General features: G+C 43.9%; 1 protein-coding gene across 3 annotated transcripts in view; it reads left to right on the forward strand.

Moving 5' to 3' along the window:
• Positions 1-21,740, forward strand: part of LOC120991955 (sialic acid-binding Ig-like lectin 12) — a 290,291-nt gene that overhangs the window by 218,502 nt on the left and 50,049 nt on the right. The window contains exon 3 of one of the 3 annotated variants that reach the window (XM_040420705.1): positions 8,909-9,277. The exons of the other annotated variants lie outside the window; for them this stretch is intronic. Coding sequence (XP_040276639.1) covers positions 8,909-9,277 — 369 coding nt within the window. The remainder of the gene's footprint in view (positions 1-8,908; positions 9,278-21,740) is intronic. 3 annotated transcript variants of the gene reach the window in all.

Below are 21,740 nucleotides of genomic sequence, written 5' to 3' on the forward strand. Positions count from 1 at the left end.
TTCTGTTACACGTTGATACAAGTAGAGCCCCCATGACAGAGTGGAGAGGGTGTCAGCAGTAAGTTTGTGTGGACTGATTATTTTACTCTTCTTCTGATCCGTCATAAGAACAACCCCCAAAAAATACAGTAGTGTTGGTAGCAGCAGCAGCCATGGTGGTAGTGGTAGTAGTAAGGGCACTGATAGCTAATATGTTAGGCGTAGAGATGGCCTTGCAGTTCGCCTGGCAGTCGTTTCGCTGCGAACTTTGCCTGTTCGCGATTCGCCGAACATGCAAACATATGGAGATATTTGCGCCGCCATATTCCTTTACATTGTGAAGATTTTTGACCCATGACACATCCATCAGGTGGTACAGGACAGCCAATTGAGACGTTTCAGCACATGGACATACCCCCTACCTTATAAATAAACCTGATCTGGCCGCCATTTTACATTCTGTCTTTTGCCAGTGTAGGGAGAGGTTGCTGTGTGGAGCAGGAACAGGGCGTTAGGGACACCAAACGCTAGCTAATAGGGCCACAAAAGTCCTTTTAAGCACTAGTATAGGTGTGCTATCTATATGTGTGATACACTGAGGGGTGCGATATACTTAGAATATACTTTTATACTGAGTCAAAAACACATAGATCTATATAGTGATCACCTGGAAGTCAGGGGCCTAGGGGTTAGGGGCTTACTAGGGCCATATAGGGTGAGGCTCCGGACGGGGTCGCTCTTATCAGGGCGGGTGGTCTGTGGTTAGGCTATCAGGGCCAGTATAGCCCCCCCTGTAGGGCAATATCAGGGACAGTTCTTTGCCCACCCTGTCCTTCAATACCACATCATCATCTAGCCCAGGGATGGATGGTTTTTGCTTTCCCTCCGGGATTCATCAATGTGCACTGGAACCCCCCGGATTGTGGTAGGACATATGGTTTCTGATTTGGTGCCGCCGAGCACTTGTTATTGCCGACCACATCTATGCTTTTTGCTTAACTTTAATAATTTAATTTATTTTCATTTTGAGGGATATCTTTTCCATTCACACGTCCGCAAAATGGGTCCGCATCCGTTCCGCAATTTTGCGGAACGGGTGCAGACCCATTCATTTTCAATGGGGCCGGAATGTGCTGTCCGCATCCGCATTTGAGGATCTGCACTTCCGCAACTGTGCTTCCTTTTCCACAAAAACATAGAACATGTCCTATTCTTGTCCGCAATTACAGACAAGATTAGGCATTTTCTATTATAGTACCAGCGATGTGCGGTCCACAAATTGCGGAATGCACATTGCCGATGTCCGTGTTTTGCAGATCCGCAAAACACTTACGGACGTATGAATGGACCCTCATAGTAAAATTATTAAAGGTTACGTTTTATCTTCATGTATGTTCTAATGGATTGCCTTCCTTGTACAATGGTATAATATACTTGCTATGTTAGACGGTATATTATAGTGCATTTGTATTGTGCGGCAGTTGTGTGCGGTTCTGCTGCGATACTGCAGGTATATAGAGGGACAAGCGTTATTGGGGCAAATAATTTCTACTGGTGTGATATACCAGTCGCCCCCCCAAAAAAAACTGATTGAAGCGGGGTGTTATATACCAATATACTTTCTTAATAGTGCATTTGGGTACTGTATAGTGCATTTGCGCATGCGCGTACGCGAAAATTATAATGCAGATATTTAGCATTTTAAAAAATGATGAATGTAGATCGCAGGTTTGAATAATATCATATTTTTCACCCTATAAGATGCACCGGCCCATAAGACGCACCTAGGTTTTTGAGGAGGAAAACAAGAAAAAATATATTTTTAACCAAAAGGTGTGCTTTTGGTGGGTTTTGAACTAATGGTGGTCTGTGCATGACATTACTATAGTGGATCTGTGGATGGCACTTTTATGGGGGATCTGTGGATGGCACTGTTATGGGGGGATCTGTGGATGACACTGTTATGGGGGGGTGATCTGTGGATGGCACTGTTATGGGGGGATCTGTGGATGGCACTGTTATGGGGGGGTGATCTGTGGATGGCACTGTTATGGGGGGGTGATCTGTGGATGGCACTGTTATGGGGGGGTGATCTGTGGATGGCACTGTTGTGGAGGGGGATCTGAGGATAGCACTGTTATGGGGGGGTGGATCTGTGGCTGGCACTGCTATATATGTGTCACCCACAGATCCCCCACCCCATAACAGTGCTATCCACATATCCGCCACCCCATAATAGTGGCATCCACAGATCAACCCCCCCATAACCGTGCCATCCACAGATCACCCCCTTCCCATAACAGTGCCATTCACAGATCCCCCCCCCCCCCATAACAGTGCCAGCCACATATACCCCACCCCATAATAGTGGCATCCACAGATGCCCTAATATACCGGAGCTAAACCTGTAGGAGGGGCTGGTGTCATGCAAATGCGGCGGGGCCGGTGCGGTCACTGTACTTCGGCCCCGCCACTCACTCACTTCCTTAATGCCTAAACCTTTTATAATAATAACTTTAATTGCCCAGTGGACTTCTGCCCAGTAGCACTATACTTTCTGTTGTTTCTGCTGTGTCACTGAGCTTACCTTACATTACAAAATGAATCTTAAAAGCATATTATCTTTTTCTGCTTCTGTGAACACAAAATATAACAGTTATATGACATCCAAAACATGATGTCACAGTAAATACCTCTGCTTTTGTCTTTAACACATAAACATAGGAACCGTATTAAGGCTATTGGCAGGTCTAGCTGTATACACATATAAGCTATACTAGCAACCTAGGACAGGTCTTAGCTGGCCAGCATTTACACTGTTGCATTTACAATCACGAAAGTTGGAACACAGGTACAGGTTTTAGAGCAGGTCTCAGCTCTCTAGGACGTACCGTTCCCGAGATATTCCCAAAAAATGCATTATCCAATAGAAGCCTGGTCACATGACCCTCATCAGCCAATAGAAGCTCTGAGGTCCTTCAGCCTCCACATACAGTTTTTTCCTTCAGGTTTCCATAACAACCTAGCCATTTATTTTCACTGCTGTAGATGAGTTTTATAGGAAATCTGTCACCAGGATAATCGCTATTGAAGTAAAGCCCTGGCCTAATAGCACTTAGTACCTTATTTCCAGATGTGCCTTTGTTCCAGCAATAGATGTTTTTATCCTCTGAAAATCCAGTTTATTTGATATGCAAATGAACCAGTAAGGTGCCCAGAGGGGCGTCACTCTTGCAGGAAGGAGCCCAGACACGCCCCCTGCCACAATGTGTCCACCCTTAATAGACTTAAAACCCTGCCGCCAGGTCTCACTAAACCACACCCCTGATCCAGTTAGGCCACACCCCCTCTACTCCTTAGCCGACAGGGATTTAAAAAATGAAGGTAAAAATCAACTTCTGCCAGCTGCAGGGGTGGGAGTGAGGATGACTTTCTCCCTTCAGCTCACACTCAGACAATACAGTGCTGCTGTCTTAGAGTGAGCTGGTCAAATGGACATGTCCCTGATCCAGTAAAGGCCACTGTTAAACGGGCGGGCCTCTGTTGAGGTCACATGGTGGTGGTCAGACCGGAGTCCTCCAGCCACCACCTTGCGGGGCTCCTTTCTTGATATAGGTGCGGGTCACAGCGGTGGGACCTGCACCTATAAGACAATGGGGACATATCCTAGCGATATTCCCCCATTGTCCATGATGAGACAACCCCTTTAACATTTAATGTTTTCCATTACAATCATGACATGACCGGTTTTGTGATGTCCAGAACCTTTACTTTCATACTTGAACTTCAAAAGAATCTGGTTTACGGCTAGGGATAAAGTCCTGTATTTGTGAACTTAGGTGGCTGCTTGTGTGCAGATAAGGAGAAATTCCAGAAGGAAATTTGTACAGATAAGTTGCTTCATAAACGAGGATCTAAAAAGTAAACCAAAAAGCCTTTTTCTCAGGCTCAGTATAATAAGGGTTCATGCTCAAGCGCATCATCTTGGCCTGCTCCATATGACTATGTACAGGAGCATTCTCCTCTCGAGTCACTGACATTCCAAAGTCCTACTTAAACATGTTCTTGATCTTGAAGACCAGTCATACTTCATTTTAGATGCATGGGTGAAATAAAATAGTGATTTCTAACGGCTACGTTGCCTTTAACAACTTTCGCAAGACTAAAGTAGTGGAGAAAAAAATATCTGCATAAAAAGAGTCTATAAATTAAAAGATATAGCAAATGTCCAGGGTTTAGTGCAACACACATTTTGGCTATACAAGGTATTCTTAGTAGCGCCATCATAGTGCAGAAGCTGCTCATGCTCATTAATCTACTTTAGGAAATTAGTCTACCAGGATGGATTGGAAAATTAAAGATAATCTGTCAAAAGAATCAACCCTATTAAACCAGGCATACTATCTGATAGGGTTGATCCTACTGAATTAATCAACCCCTTTCTCCAAAACAAGGCCAAAGCTTTGAACAAGAGAGTGGTTGTTTTGAGCAGTGGTATCGTCCTTAGAAGACAGTATGTGTGCTTTAACCGCCTCCGGACCGCCTAACGCAGGATCGCATTCCGGAGGCGGCAGCCCTGCGCACAGTCACGCATATATGCGTCATCTCGCGAGACGCGAGATTTCCTGTGAACGCGCGCACACAGGCGCGCGCGTTCACAGGTTCGGAAGGTAAGCGAGTGGATCTCCAGCCTGCCAGCGGCGATCGTTCGCTGGCAGGCTGGAGATGTGATTTTTTTTAACCCCTAACAGGTATATTAGACGCTGTTTTGATAACAGCGTCTAATATACCTGCTAGCTGGTCCTCTGGTGGTCCCTTTTGTTTGGATCGACCACCAGAGGACACAGGCAGCTCAGTAATAAGTAGCACCAAACACCACTATACTACACCCCCCCTGTCACTTATTAACCCCTTATTAACCCCTGATCACCCCATATAGACTCCCTGATCACCCCCCTGTCATTGATCACCCCCCTGTCATTGATCAACCCCTTGTAAGGCTCCATTCAGATGTCCGTATGATTTTTACGGATCCACTGATACATGGATCGGATCCGCAAATCACATACGGACGTCTGAATGGAGCCTTATAGGGGGGGGTGATCAATGACAGGGGTGATCACCCCAAATACACTCCCTGATCACCCCCCTGTCATTGATTACCCCCCTGTCATTGATCACCCCCCTGTAAGGCTGCATTCAGATGTCCGTATGTTTTTTACGGATCCACGGATACATGGATCGGATCCGCAAAACACATACAGACGTCTGAATGGAGCCTTACAGGGGGGTGATCACCCCATATAGACTCCCTGATCACCCCCCTGTCATTGATCACCCCCCTGTCATTGATCACCCCCCTGTAAGGCTGCATTCAGATGTCCGTATGTTTTTTACGGATCCACGGATACATGGATCGGATCCGCAAAACACATACGGATATCTGAATGGAGCCTTATAGGGGGGTGATCAATGACAGGGGGGTGATCATCCCATATAGACTCCCTGATCACCCCCCTGTCATTGATCACCCCCCTGTAAGGCTGCATTCAGATGTCCGTATGTTTTTTACGGATCCACGAATACATGGATCGGATCCGCAAAACACATACGGACATCTGAATGAAGCCTTATAGGGGTGTGATCAATGACAGGGGGGTGATCACCCCATATAGACTCCCTGATCACCCCCCTGTCATTGATCACCCCCCTGTCATTAATCACCCCCCTGTAAGGCTCCATTCAGATGTCCGTATGTTTTTTACGGATCCACAGATACATGGATCGGATCCGCAAAACACATACGGACATCTGAATGGAGCCTTACAGGGGGGTGATCAATGACAGGGGGGTGATCACCCCATATAGACTCCCTGATCATTCCCCTGTCATTGATCACCCCTCTGTAAGGCTCCATTCAGACTTTTTTTTGGCCCAAGTTAGCGGAAATTATTTTTTTTTTTCTTACAAAGTCTCATATTCCACTAACTTGTGTCAAAAAATAAAATCTCACATGAACTCACCATACCCCTCACGGAATCCAAATGCATAAAATTTTTTAGACATTTATATTCCAGACTTCTTCTCACGCTTTAGGGCCCCTAGAATGCCAGGGCAGTATAAATACCCCACATGTGACCCCCTTTCAGAAAGAAGACACCCCAAGGTATTTTGTGAGGGGCATATTGAGTCCATGAAAGATAGAAATTTTTGTCCCAAGTTAGCGGAAAGGGAGACTTTGTGAGAAAAAAATATAAAAAATCAATTTCCGCTAACTTGTGCCAAAAAAAAAAAAATTCTATCAACTCACCATGCCCCTCATTGAATACCTTGGGGTGTCTTCTTTCCAAAATGGGGTCACATGTGGGGAATTTATACTGCCCTGTCATTTTAGGGGCCCTAAAGCGTGAGAAGAAGTCTGGGATCCAAATGTCTAAAAATGCCCTCATAAAAAGAATGTAAACCCCTTTGCGCATCTAGGCTGCAAAAAAGTGTCACACATCTGGTATCGCCGTACTCAGGAGAAGTTGGGCAATGTGTTTTGGGGTGTCATTTTACATATACCCATGCTGCGTGAGATAAATATCTTGGTCAAATGCCAACTTTGTATAAAAAATGGGAAAAGTTGTCTTTTGCCGATATATTTATCTCACCTAGCATGGGTATATGTAAAATGACACTCCAAAACACATTGCCCAACTTCTCCTGAGTACGGAGATACCACATGTGTGACACTTTTTTTCAGCCTAGGTGGGCAAAGGGGCCCACATTCCAAAGAGCACCTTTCGGATTTCACCGGCCATTTTTTACAGATTTTGATTTCAAACTACTTACCACACATTAGGGCCTCTAGAATGCCAGGGCAGTATAACTACCCCACAAGTGACCCCATTTTGGAAAGAAGACACCCCAAGGTATTCTCTGATGGGCATAGTGAGTTCATGGAAGTTTTTATTTTTGTCACAAGTTAGTGGAATATGAGACTTTGTAAGAAAAAAAAAATCATAATTTTCCGCTAACTTGTGACAAAAAATAAAAAATTCTAGGAACTTGCCATGCCCCTCAGGAATACCTTGGGGTGTCTTCTTTCCAAAATGGGGTCACTTGTGGGGTAGTTATACTGCCCTGGCATTCTAGGGGCCCTAATGTGTGGTAAGTAGTTTGAAATCAAAATCTATAAAAAATGGCCGGTGAAATCCGAAAGGTGCTCTTTGGAATGTGGGCCCCTTTGCCCACCTAGGTTGCAAAAAAGTGTCACACATGTGGTATCTCCATACTCAGGAGAAGTTGGGCAATGTGTTTTGGGGTGTCATTTTACATATACCCATGCTGGGTGAGAGAAATATCTTGGCAAAAGACAACTTTTCCCATTTTTTTATACAAAGTTGGCATTTGACCAATATATTTATCTCACCCAGCATGGGTATATGTAAAATGACACCCCAAAACACCATGCCCAACTTCTCCTGAGTACGGCAATACCACATGTGTGACACTTTTTTGCAGCCTAGGTGGGCAAAGGGGCCCACATTCCAAAGAGCACCTTTCGGATTTCACAGGCCATTTTTTACAGATTTTGATTTCAAACTACTTACCACACATTTGGGCCCCTAGAATGCCAGGGCATATAACTACCCCACAAGTGACCCCATTTTGGAAAGAAGACACCCCAAGGTATGACGAAATGGGGTCATTTGTGGGGTGTTTGTACTGTTTGGCCATTGTAGAACCTCAGGAAACATGACAGGTGCTCAGAAAGTCAGAGCTGCTTCAAAAAGCGGAAATTCACATTTTTGTACCATAGTTTGTAAACGCTATAACTTTTACCCAAACCATTTTTTTTTTACCCAAACATTTTTTTTTATCAAAGACATGTAGAACAATAAATTTAGAGAAAAATTTATATATGGATCTCGTTTTTTTTGCAAAATTTTACAACTGAAAGTGAAAAATTTCATATTTTTGCAAAAAAATCGTTAAATTTCGATTAATAACAAAAAAAGTAAAAATATCAGCAGCAATGAAATACCACCAAATAAAAGCTCTATTAGTGAGAAGAAAAGGAGGTAAAATTCATTTGGGTGGTAAGTTGCATGACCGAGCAATAAACGGTGAAAGTACTGTAGGTCAGAAGTGTAAAAAGTAGCCTGGTCATTAAGGGTGTTTAAGCTAGGGGGGCTGAGGTGGTTAATAGGGTTGATCCTGCTGACACATGCTCTTTACATTTTCCTTTGAATTGGTGGTTCCAAATTGTCAGTAAGTAGGACCAACATAAATCCTCCGAGTCACAAACTCTCACCTGCAATCCCCTGTGCGCCCTCTATACAGTAATAGTGAACCCTTTAAACCTCACAGTAAAAACTCCCTTTGTGCACAGTAATAGTATCCTCATTGAGCACCCATACAGTAGTATGTACCCATATCCCCCGCACTATTGGTGCCCCTCTAGTGGCCCCCTCCATCCCAGGAGGAAGACATCTCACAGTATTGATGACACTGAGCTATGAAGACAGAGAACGACCCTTGTCTGATGTCAATGAAACTGCTGGGGCCTATTCGCGTCTGCCCAAGCCAGCTCGAACCTGAGCTATGGTATGATGGTTGCAGTCATCATCAGTCACCGAAACCGTTTCTGCTGCTCTTTTCTTTCCAATATTCTCACCTCGTACTGACTCATTTCTGGTTCCTGCCGCACACACCATGCTCTTCCAGGTTTCACCTCTTTCGTATTTGACTCCTCTCTGAGAGCTCCCTACCCGGCTATAATATTCAACTGTATCTGCACCCTGAAGACACAGACAGAGCGGCTTCTCCTTGGTGATGAGATTATAGGTTCTGCTTATAAACAGAAAGGGCCTAAAACATTTCCATTTATGTACACCTGTCGATAATCAGACATTTCTACTAACCCCGGTCTTTTCTTATACAGGTTCTGTCTGTGAACGGAACCCTGGATATAAGATAGATACAAGTCCATCGGTGACGGTGCAGCGAGGTCTCTGTGTCCATGTTCCATGCTCATTTACCGTGCCCAGAGATGTACGGTTATCTATATCTACCACTGGTATTTGGTATAAAATCATCAATAAACTTGGAATTCCTGTTGCTTTTAAAAATAATCTTATACATCAGTCAGAAAATGGACGATTCTTTCTGACCGGAAATGTGTACAGAGGAGACTGCTCATATTCCATAGAAGACCCATTGCCTACAGATGAGGGAAGATATTTTTTTAGATTTGAAGACAATCCCATAAAGTTCATCTATCAGGATATCCAGCCTTACGTGGATGTAACCGGTGAGTGTAGATTATTGTACGAAGTTCACCAGGAATAGCGGAACAACGCAATTTTTCCATGTGTCCTATTTTTAAAAGTGCATTTTCTTCTCAGTGTTAGGCCTCTTTCACACTACCGTTTTTTTTTTTCCGTTTTGCGGGCCGTTTTTTGCGTTTCAATGGTTCCGCAAAAACAACGGAACTGTGAAAAACGGACAGCAAAACATTGAAATAGCCATACGGTAGTATGAAAGAGGCCTTATGGCGCCTTACTATGATATTTCATTGGTTAGGACCTAATCTCTGGCACACCTGAGAACACAGGGACCGAGTTGCTGCAGTTCCGTTGCAAATGTATACATTTGCACAGCTGGAGGTCTGGAGTGCCACTGTGCTGGCAAAACTGGTAAAAAAGCCACAGCACTTACCTAAAGCGTCATTCACATGTAAGTGTTTGGTCAGTGATTTCCATCAGTGATCGGAGCCTCCACAGACATAAGGTGTAAGGGGAAGATCTGCTCCTGTTCTGGGTTTAGAGCCACGCCTGGTTTTGGCTCAAAATCACTGACCGAACACTGAAGTGTTCGGTCAAAAGCTAATGGGATATCATAGCAACACGCCAACTATTTTCCATCAATTTCATGTCAATCTAAAATGGAAGACTTTTGGGCACTAAGATGCAGGATTTTTAAACGGGCTGTCCAGCCTAGGAGACAACTTAAGGGGCTTCTGTCTTCAGGAACATGATTATTAAACTGGCTGAATTTGAGACATGTGCTAATATCAGCTGAAACAAACAGTCTTTGTCCCTTCTTTCTAGATGCCCTTAGTTTATTGTGAAACATGAACTTTTATTTTTATGCAAATGAGCTCCTAGGAGCAATGGGGGTGTTGCCACTGCTCCTAGAGGCTCTGTTCTCCCTCATTAGACCATACCCTCAACATGCTAATTGAATGTTCACATCATACTGCCTGGCCCTGGGCATGGCCAGAGGAGGGAGAACAGAGCCTCTAGGAGCAGTGGCAACACCCCCATTGCTCCTAGAGGCTCATTTGCATAAAAAAAGTTAATGTTTCACAAAAAACATGTTCCTGATGACAGAAGCCCTTTAAGCCCTACCAATAATGTGCTCAACGGCAACAACAAAAAAAACACCTGTTCACAATGGTGCCATTCCAGCATCACAGCTCCCTTGTTCCCATAACGGGTGCAACCAATGAGTGGTCACTAGGGTTGAGCGAACCCCAACTGCAAAGTTCGGGTCCTTACCGAACTTTGCGAGTTCGGGTAGCCGGACCTAAACCTGGACTTTTTCACTGAAGTTCGGGTTCGGTGTTCGGGTGATTTTATTCTTTTCCATTATAACATGGGTATAACGGAAAATAATAGCATTCTTAAGACAGAATGCTAAATAAAATGGCCATTGAGGGGTTAAAAATAATAAAAAAAAACTCACCTCATCCACTTGATTGCGCAGCCAGTATCCTCTTCTTTCTTCTTTCTGCGGGACCTGTAAAAGGACCTGCGATGACGTTACTGCGCTCACAACGTGGTGAGCGCAGTAACGTCATCGCAGGTCCTGCAGAAAGAAGAGGATACCGTCTGCGCGATCAAGTGGATCAGGTGAGGTATTTTTTTATTATTTTTAACCCCTCAATGGCCATTTTATTTAGCATTCTGTCTTAAGAATGCTATTATTTTCCATTTTACCCATGTTATAACAGAAAATAATAAAGTGAAGTTCGGGACCCCATTGAATTTAATTGGGTCCGGATTCAAGGTCAATTTCGGGTCCCGAACCCGAACTTTGACCTGAATTTCGGCCGAACCCGAACTTCCACGGGTTCACTCGTCCCTACTGGTCACTTGTGTTTGAAAGGTATATCAGTAGCATTAAAGTACCATTTAAATATATGTGACCCCTGAGGTCAGTGATTGGCAGCAGTCACGGGCCCAAGCTACATTTTGTCTGGTAGGGGTTAAATCGGCTCTTATGCAGGGCACCCCTTTTAAGACTGGCATTTTGTACACCAGACTTAGTACAAAATATTTATTGAGAGGTGAGTACCTCTTAAAAATTTTGATACATCTTGGAAGGTAAATTAGGCCCAATGTGTATGCTCCACCTCCTCCATCTCACCCTCTGCTCTCTTTCCTAAAAGTGGTAAATGTGGCATAAGTGGGCATAAAGTCACATTTATTGTGTAAGAAATGTTTCTGCAAAAACTTGCAACTTTTTGGTGCAACGTTTCTAAATGTGCTATCAAAGCACCTTTCCCAATTTCCTACACCTGAGACAGACCCATCTACACCGAGGAATGGAATGTCATCCTTATTGTATTTGATATAGACAGTAAATGTGCAACTGATACTGTTGTCCTGCTGGTTCTTTGCCACTGAGGAACCATCCTAACTTGATGAAAGTGTGTTCTCTCTATATGTACCATCATCCTTTTGTTCTTAATAATGTTCCAGATGATTTTTTATATCATTCTACAGGGTGGGCCATTTATATGGATACACCTTAATAAAATGGGAATGGTTGGTGATATTAACTTCCTGTTTGTGGCACATTAGTATATGTGAGGGGGGAAACTTTTCAAGATGGGTGGTGACCATGGCGGCCATTTTGAAGTCGGCCATTTTGAATCCCACTTTTGTTTTTTCAATAGGAAGAGGGTCATGTGACACATCAAACTTATTGGGAATTTCACAAGAAAAACAATGGTGACACAACTCTTCACACACTGATAGCAACACTGCAGGAGAAATGCTAGCACAGGCTTCCAGTATCCGTAGTTTCAGGTGCTGCACATCTCGTATCTTCACAGCATAGACAATTGCCTTCAGATGACCCCAAAGATAAAAGTCTAAGGGGGTCAGATCGGGAGACCTTGGGGGCCATTCAACTGGCCCACGACGACCAATCCACTTTCCAGGAAACTGTTCATCTAGGAATGCTCGGACCTGACACCCATAATGTGTTGGTGCACCATCTTGCTGGAAAAACTCAGGGAACGTGCCAGTTTCAGTGCATAAAGAGGGAAACACATCATCATGTAGCAATTTTGCATATCCAGTGGCCTTGAGGTTTCCATTGATGAAGAATGGCCCCTCTATCTTTGTACCCCATATACCACACCATACCATCAATTTTTTTGGTCCAACAGTCTTGGAGGGATCTATCCAATTCCAATGTGGGTTAGTGTCAGACCAATAGCGGTGGTTTTGTTTGTTAACTTCACCATTCACATAAAAGTTTGCCTCATCACTGAACAAAATCTTCTGCATAAACTGAGGGTCCTGTTCCAATTTTTGTTTTGCCCATTCTGCAAATTCAGTTCGCCGATCTGGGTCATCCTTGTTGAGATGCTGCAGTAGCTGGAGTTTGTAAGGGTGCCATTTGTGAGTAGCTAATATCCGCCGAAGGGATGTTCGACTAATGCCACTCTCCAGTGACATGCGGCGAGTGCTACGCTGTGGGCTCTTGCTGAATGAAGCTAGGACAGCCACTGATGTTTCTTCATTAGAGACAGATTTCATGCATCCACATTTTGGCAAATCCAACACTGAACCAGTTTCACGAAACTTAGCAAGCAGTTTGCTAACTGTAGCATGGGAGATGGGTGGTCTCGTAGGGTGTCTTGCATTGAAATCTGTTGCAATGACCCGGTTACTGCGTTCACCAGACATCAACACAATTTGTATCGGCTCCTCACGTGTTCACCTCGGCAACATGTCAATGGCTGTAAACAAAGAGAAACTTGTAAATAACTCAAGAAAGACTAAAGTTACGTTAAAACTAAGCACACCATTGTTTTTCGTGTGAAATTCCCAATAAGTTTGATGTGTCACATGACCCTCTTCCTATTGAAAAAACAAAAGTTGAATTCAAAATGCCCGACTTCAAAATGGCCGCCATGGTCACCACCCATCTTGAAAAGTTTCCCCCCTCACATATACTAATGTACCACAAACAGGAAGTTAATATCACCAACCATTCCCATTTTATTAAGGTGTATCCATATAAATGGCCCACCCTGTACATTGTTACATTGACAACATGGAAGCCCTATAGTCAATTCCCTGATCGTGATATCTACAAGGACCAGTGTCAGACTGGCCCACCAGAGTACTAGAGGATCCTCCGGTGGGCCCAAGCTTTGACAATAATGGAACCCTAACAAATCAGGGCCCTTAAGGTCCTGTATGCACAGAGAGTGGGCCCTCAGAATCATTTCCTCTGGTGGGCCCAAGGGACTTCAATCCGACACTGACAGGAGCTTTTGGCTTTAGACAAACCTCACTGTAGTAATGTTTGGGATCGCTTCATTGGGATCTGTTCATGTTTGTTAAATCAATGAATTATTTCATTATTGATCTGGAGGACTGTAAGAATTCACTAAAAACAATAAATGACAATTCACAGTTCTAATGCTATGAACAGAAATGTATGCAGTGATTCCCTCACAGATAAGAACAGAGGCTCCCATTACCTAGATCAGCTCTAATGAGTGTAACTTCACTGGCCAGGATGCGAGTTGTTAATATTCTGTATTTGTTCATGACGCCAAATGCAGCGTGCGCAGGGTACTTTCCCAGGGCTCTTCCAAGGTGTTATAATGCACGTCCCAGATTAGGAATGCCAGAGTGGTGTAATGACCTATAATGTCTCTATAGTTGTGTGGTAGTTGTGTCACGGTGTCTCCTACCTGGGTATGGCCGGACTCCTGGCTCACTTGCAATAAATTTGAGTGTAGTGATAGTAGGAGTAATAGAGGAACTCTGCAGAAGAAATGATGTCCAGACCTTTAGATGAAGTTCAAACGTTGCTTTACTTGAAATAACTTGCATCTAAGCAGTAGACAGCTTTGGTCTCTTGGTCCCAGCAGGTTTTGGCAAGGATTGGCAGGAATGAATACTTCTGCTTTAAATGTAACTTCTGCTATGTGGGGACAGACTAGCTGAAGAGGGAATAGCTTCTCCTAGGTCTCTGGACTTATCTCTCAGATGGATTCTCAGGGGATGCTTTCTTCCTGGAATTCTGGAGTTTGTCTGTAGTTTTCTGCTTTTCTCATCCAGCGGAGCTGAAGGTGCTCAGACTGGGAATATGGCCGAGTCTCAGCCGAGACTAGGTCCTTGCTGTCTTCCCTATACAGGGGAACTCCTGAACGCTATCACACAGCCTTCCCCTAGCAGGGGTGAGGCTACACTGCTCTAACTTCCTTCTCCACCCAAACTGCAGGATGTGGGAACTGCCCACTTCGCTCACAGAGGGGGAGCTAATTCAGTTCAAAATGCTGGCAACTACATATAAGGTTATTCACAATCTGTCCCCACTCCCAGCATATCAGGTTGTCCTCCAACATCCAAATCTTTAAAAGCAACCTAAAAAATCAACCTCTTTATGAAACCATGACCAAATCCCCTCTCACGAATATCTAAAATACAAAACTATGTAAATATATTAATATAACAGTAAATAAAGTAACTCCTAATGGAAAGAGGAGAAGCAAAAATTTGACAACTAAGAGAAGTATTATCGGCAATAGGAAACTAACTTAACTATGGAGGCCTTTATATATATAGAAAAGATCAATAATATACCAAAGGAATATATTAAAAAGTTTATTATCACTGTAATGTAATGGAGTGGAGTCCTGGAGTCATCAAAATAATAAGAGATGGAGACTAAGTCTCAAAACATGCGCTTAGAGAGAAATTAGAGAAATAAGACCAAATCCCTAGACATGCGCAACTGATATTAATCAGAGATGGAGACTAAGTCTCAAGACATGCGCTATAGAGAGAAATGACAGGAATGAGACTAAGTCTCTAGACATGCGCAACTGATATTAATAAGAGATGGAGACTAAGTCTCAAGACATGCGCCTAGAGAGAAATGAGAGAAACAAGACTAAGTCTTAAGACATGCACCATTGATAATAATAAGAGACTGAGACTAAGTCTCAAGACATGTGCAATAGATATGAATGAGAGAAATTAGACTAAGTCTCAAGACATGCACAATTGATATTAATAAAAATAAGAGATGGAGACTAAGTCTCAAGACATGCACAATTGACATTAATAAGAGATGGAGACTAAGTCCCAAGACATGCGCTATAGAGAGAAATGGTAACACAGCAGACCAAGTTCTAGCGCATGCACGGCCATTAGTGATGACATATACAGACTCCGACAAATAGAAGAGGACTGAACAGGTAAGAGATGACGAAAGAGGGGAAGTACTCCACTGCCACCAATGACATCGGAGGTTCCCTGACATCACATATTCCTATTGGACATGATGTGGACAGGCCCCACTGATGACATGTCAATAGAGGCTATATAATTTGCAGATAAACGAGCGCGCTCAAACACTGCCCTAACCCCTGAAGACGCTGGTACTCGGCGAAACATGTCGGGGGGCAGCTCCGCTTATTATTTTTAATATAGCAAGCACTCGGTGCAGCCACTATGAATTACATTTAGAAGAATTTAGCCGGAACAGATAGGATAAAATAGCTCAAGCTGAAACATTGTACCCGATGGAAACTGGCAGCGCGCAGCCAGTAGGGAAACAATGTATCCATCCTGGCTATGAATGAATAGCAGGAATATACAGTAATACTGGATATAGTGAACCCAGTGACTAGCTACAGTTTTAAAATCACTTATTTTAACAACTGTTTATTATAGAAAACAAATTAAAAGTTAAGTCTTAGTGCAATAAAGGTGCAGGAACAAGTGGTGTAAATTAGTCCTTACGGACACTAATAGTATTGATAGTGATAATATCTGACACTGGAAAAGCTGGGTAATAACTCATTGTAGATCGTGAGTTATTACCCAGCTTTCCCAGTGTCAGATATCTTCCTAGTGTAGGTCGCGAATATTCTAATCGCTAATTTTATCACAAATTTTCCATGCAAAAGACTACACTAAGTTTGTCATAAGACTCAGTCTAATGTTCTTGTTAAAAGATTATGAAACCAATAGATGGCACTATTGAGTTATGAACAGCGCCCTCTATTGGTTTCATAGTCTTCTGACAAGAATATTTGTCTTGTCATAAGACTGTGAAACCAATAGAGGGCGCTGGTCATAACTCAATAGTGCCATCTATTGGTTTTTATAGTCTTATGACAGCTGAAAAACAAGGCAGATTCTGCTCATTTGCATGTCTTTCCCATAAGCCCATGTATATGCAAATTAGTTTTTACATGACAAAACTGTATTGAAAGGTTATTGAATATTATGTTTGGACAATCAGAAACCTTTTTGTTGCCCTAATGATACTGATCTAGGTGTGCAGGTCCACCCAAGCCATCCAACAGATGCAAAATAACTTGCTTGGTTTTTATGAACCAGACACCCTCTTCTCTTCCGAGCAGGGGGTGCCTTGTTGTCTCCCATTAACTTCCATTATACTTGGGTGCTCGGCTGAGCACACGAATATAGCAATGTGTTTGGGCCGAACACCCGAATACTTTGGTGCTTGCTCATCACTGTCTGCAATCCCTTTCTGTCAGCTAAAACTTCTATAGATCTTCTCCCTTCTGGGGGCTGGAACATAAACTGTAGGGGAATGGAATCTCCCGAGAGGAGCTGCTCTATGGGTGGAGCCAACCATCACTAGCTTCATTCGACCTCCCACTCCGTATACAACCTTATGGGATTTAAAGTACATGCACATAATACATGAAATACCATTATATTAACACTTTCAATGCTTTGCCGTGTGTTCCAGGACACTGCACACACATCTCCCCAGTTATACCAGTATTAGTACAGTTATACCAGTATTAGTACAGATCCTTACATATCCAAGAAACACAAATAATAGACAGAGCGCCTATATATTTCCCTGGCAATATCTATCCCTGACAGTCTGTTTACTGTCTGTGTACAGTATGATGACCGACTCAGTGCGAAGTGTGAGTGACTCAGTATTGAATTAGAGCAGGCGTGCTTTCCCATCCTGAGCCAACCAACGAAAAAAAACAATAACCCCATAGAGAATAAGAGAGCACACATATAAAATATATGTAGTTTATTAAAGACACAATTACAATAAATATGACACAAAGGCACAAGGAAAAGGGGGGTGGTGGGACGCCCCGTGTAGCGGGATCATAAACAACCACCCTCACATATACCCGACTAACAGGGAAAAAGGGTCACAGACACTGGGTATAGAGCCTCATATGTGACAAACTGCCATTTGCCACTGGGCATTGTAGAGGACTTATGGCTAGCCTCCTGCCCTACGACTATGGCCCCAGGACATATTACCCTTCAAGAACAGAACTATGCCGCATGTCTGGACTGTTCTTAGGACCGAACGCGGTCAGCGGTGTATACTAAAGAATCTATGGAACTGTTTTGGGCAGAAAATTGTGCTTGCGGTCGGTCATAAAGGACTTCCACTAAACTTTTGATCCGCTGGAGGGATTTGATTGATTTTTGGAAGTGTTTATGTTTGATGTAAGCTGAGTTTAAATATGTAATTTTTATGGAGATGGAATGTATGGTTTTAAAGTTACAGTGTATGTTTAAAAACTGTATTTTTACTGTCTGTGATAGTTATGTTAATCCAGAATTATATCCCAGACAGAAGGGAGGATTTTGTGTATTCGGGTGGGGATTCCTCTCCTATTGTTCCCAAATGTGTATTGGTGGTTTCCCTTTGTCCTGGGAGATAATTGAATTGCTCTTCGGGTGTCTCCAGGGCAGAGAGGAGGAAACCATGATGCATTGTGGGGACCTGCATTAATACAGGCGGGTAGCCCTCAATAAAAAGTTCGGTTCAGTTCCTGTTTTTCTAACCCTTCAAAACGCAGCCTTGTCTTGTTATTGGAGGGAATTGCTGTGTCACGCTGGGGATTGCTATGCTCTGCATATTCCCTGGAGGAGAGATCTTTCCCACACGGTCCTGAATGCTGGAGGTTCATTCAGGGTGGAAGGAAGACGGCGCGGTTCCAGTTAAGCTACGGCGGTTGTGGAGTCTGCGGTGGTTGTGGTGTCCAGTGCGGTGCTTGTGGTCCTCGGCGCAAGCTAGGAAGCGTCCATTAACGGAAGCGGATCCGTTACAGCATACTAATGGAAGAGCTGTAAGTTCGCCCAAAGTAACCTATAGTCATGTGTGTGCTGCATGCAAAAAATAAGAAAGTCAATGTGGTCACACATAGCAAACTTGCCCACCTAAAATAACATAAATGACCATCAGATGAATACAGATGACCAAGTGGTATCACAGATAAGGGTGAAGCAAGGATGCTATGTGTAAGCAATAACACTAAAATAACAAACTAGCCATGCATAAAACAAAACACAAGTTACCCATGGTATGCCGGAACCCAAGGTCTGTGACCAGAGCTGCACCTCGACGTGCGTTTCGCCGAGAAAGGCTTCGTCAGGAGGTAAAGATAACAAACAGTGTCCATCTTTAAATAGTGTGGTCCACAGCTGGCAGTGGATTAGCGCATACGCCCAGTGATGCAGAGCGTGACATCATAGAGGCGCGCCACCCACTCCCAGAAACCAGGTGAGGCCCGCCCATCACATCACATGGCCAGGCAGGGAGGAGGGAGACGCACTAACAGCGTGCAGCCACACCCCCCTCCCGTCCGACCACATGACATAAGGCTGCGCGTCAGCCGGCTCGCAAGGGACAGGTATAGGAGCGCCACCACGATGCCCCCCCGCAGCGCACCGGTGCGATACGCAGTTGCCAGGTGGAGATGGGGAATGAAAAATACAGCAAATCGCAGTGTTTGTTAAGATATATTTATCAGGGATCCGGCATACCAGGGCAGCCATAAATGGACAATACAATACTAAGAGGATGACAAAACACATCTCAGATACAATATATCATCCATTCTGATGCATGTGAGATCGAAGTCCCTGTGTAAACCCCATGTTTGCATACCTCGAAAACTGAAAACAATCATAGAAATAAATAAGATATAGATAAAATTGAAATAGTAAAAATATTGGCAAACAGGTAAATCCCCCACTCTATCATACCATAATGAGGAGATAGGGGTAACCTATACCATGAATGGAAAGCTGACACTATAAACATATACGGGATGCAGTGATGTGATACAATATAACATGATCATGGTATAATTATACATACTAAATTGTAAATAAAAAAGGTGACTAATTAATAATAAAAATGTGATGATGAGAAGCCGTCAAAGACATATATATATATAGATGAAGGTCTCCCATCACCCCATTCTGATAACATATATGAATAGATGAATTCATGTGTTCAAAAAACAATAATTCATAATAAGTGCCTAAAAATCACAAATATGTAAACAGAATACATCATACATAATAATAGTGCAAAAGAGCCCTGAGGCTCTTTAATAAATACTAAGCGCATAGTAAGTGCCATTCCCCTAACCATCTCATATGGTAGCCACAATCCTAACAACTAGGGGTTATAAGGGATAAGGAGCGGCGGCCAAAGATCCCCTCCCACACCATAGTGGAGGTGTTGGGGTTTTGGTAGATGTCCATTGCTCCATAGAGAGATGTTCATCTCTAGGCCCAAAATTCGCATATCTCCAATAGGACCACACACAGTCGCAGCAATCAGATGTACTATGAAATACAAATAACAACAGTAAGTACATAATAAAAGGACAACTAACAATAAAAATTAAAAAGCACGATTTATAGAAAAGACCTGAAGCTAACAGTCTCATTGAGACCTTTAGGGATCTCACTCTTCAGTAGAACAATCCATTTGGTCTCCAATTGCAGGAGGCGTTTCTTAATATCACCTCCACGGCAGCCCATGGAGACCCTATCAATACCCATACACTGTAACCCACGGGGATCACCATTGTGTTTGTCCCTAAAGTGCAAGGCTATGGGTTGAAATTGGGTCAACTCATCATGTGCAGTGGTAGCTGCCTGGCGGATCTTGCTTGCATGTTCAAATACCCTAACGCGCAGCTCCCTGGTGGTCATCCCAACATACAGGAGATTGCAAGGGCAAGTGATCAGATATATCACAGATGCAGTCCTGCATGTGATATGATGCACGATATGATAATCACGTCGACCCTCGGAATCCTTGAATGTGGAGGACCGAACCATGTATCTACATGCCTGACAGTTGTTACACGGGTAGGAACCCCATTTGGGCCCCTTACTCCCAAAAATGTAAGATGGCAATGGAGATACATAGTGACTGCTGGTGAGCATATCACCCAGGTTTTTGGATCGTTGCCACGTAACCTGGGGATATTGTCGAAGTGTCGCCGCAGGTCATTGTCTGAAAGCAATATAGGCCAGTACTTAGTAAGTATTTCCCGTATTTTACACCACTGCATGTTAAAAGGCATAATAAATCGACAGCTGGTATTGTCGGTCTTTTGTCTATTACTAGTCAGGAGGGCATCCCTATTTGTAGATTTGGCATGTGCATACCCCCTCTTGATGTCAACTAGATTGTATGCCCTATTTTGAAACCTCCTGGAAAGCTCACCAGACTGCGCCTCAAATTTCTTATCACTAGAGCAGACGCGTCGAAGACGCAAGAATTGCCCCACCAAAATGGCCCTAACCGTCTGTGGATAATGTGCAGACTTGGCATGTAGGAGGGTGTTGGTGGAAGTGGGCTTCCTATATAGGTCCGTGGAGACCCGACCGTCACTCTCCCTACTGATAAGAATGTCCAGGAACTCCATCCTGTCCTGGCTATAGTGCCATGTCAGTCTGATGTTGAGGTAAGTTGTTGTTGTGAAGCCGCTGGAGGAAGGTCAGAAGCCTGGCCCTCCGTGCCCTGCCAGATGAAAATTATATCGTCGATATACAGCGACCACGAGACCACAGAGTGCTTTCCCATCCTTCATACTGATGTAAGCGCTCATGTTCTGCTCAGTGACACTAACTGACAGACCAATGATTGTTTGCATCAGTATGAGAGGTAAGTGATAATTAGGCAGCCCACGCTGAGCTGGTTAGCTTTTCCCCTGAGCAGTGATCCTTCCCACCAACTCAGCTCCTGAACTCATTCATTCAGGCTGAGTGCCTGAAAGAAGTTCAGCGCCCAGCTGGTCCTGCACCCTGCTACCGCCAGAGAGCTGAGCAGTCTCCCATTACCTGACACTGCACTGACAGACAGCTCAGCATAGCAGTCATTGAGTCAGTCCTCTAACACCGACTGGCAGGCAGCCAGTGAGCCAGTCTCCCATCCCCTGAGAGGAAAGCAGCCAATCACCACCTCTCCCACTGCCAGCACTGCGCCCGCTTGCCGCCTCTTCCTACCAAACAGATTCAACAGTTGCAGACTGCACACAAGGGAAGAAGACAGAAGCAGGCCTGGGCAGCAGGAAGCTAGCTGACTGACTGCTGCGCCGTGCCATGCTCTCTACTGATTCTGCACACAGGGCAGGTAGGGCACACAGGGACAGTTCCAGAGCTCAGCGCTACCAGACCAGCTTCTCCCCC

Source organism: Bufo bufo, chromosome 1 (assembly GCF_905171765.1).
Source record: "Bufo bufo chromosome 1, aBufBuf1.1, whole genome shotgun sequence".
Lineage (NCBI taxonomy): Eukaryota > Metazoa > Chordata > Amphibia > Anura > Bufonidae > Bufo > Bufo bufo.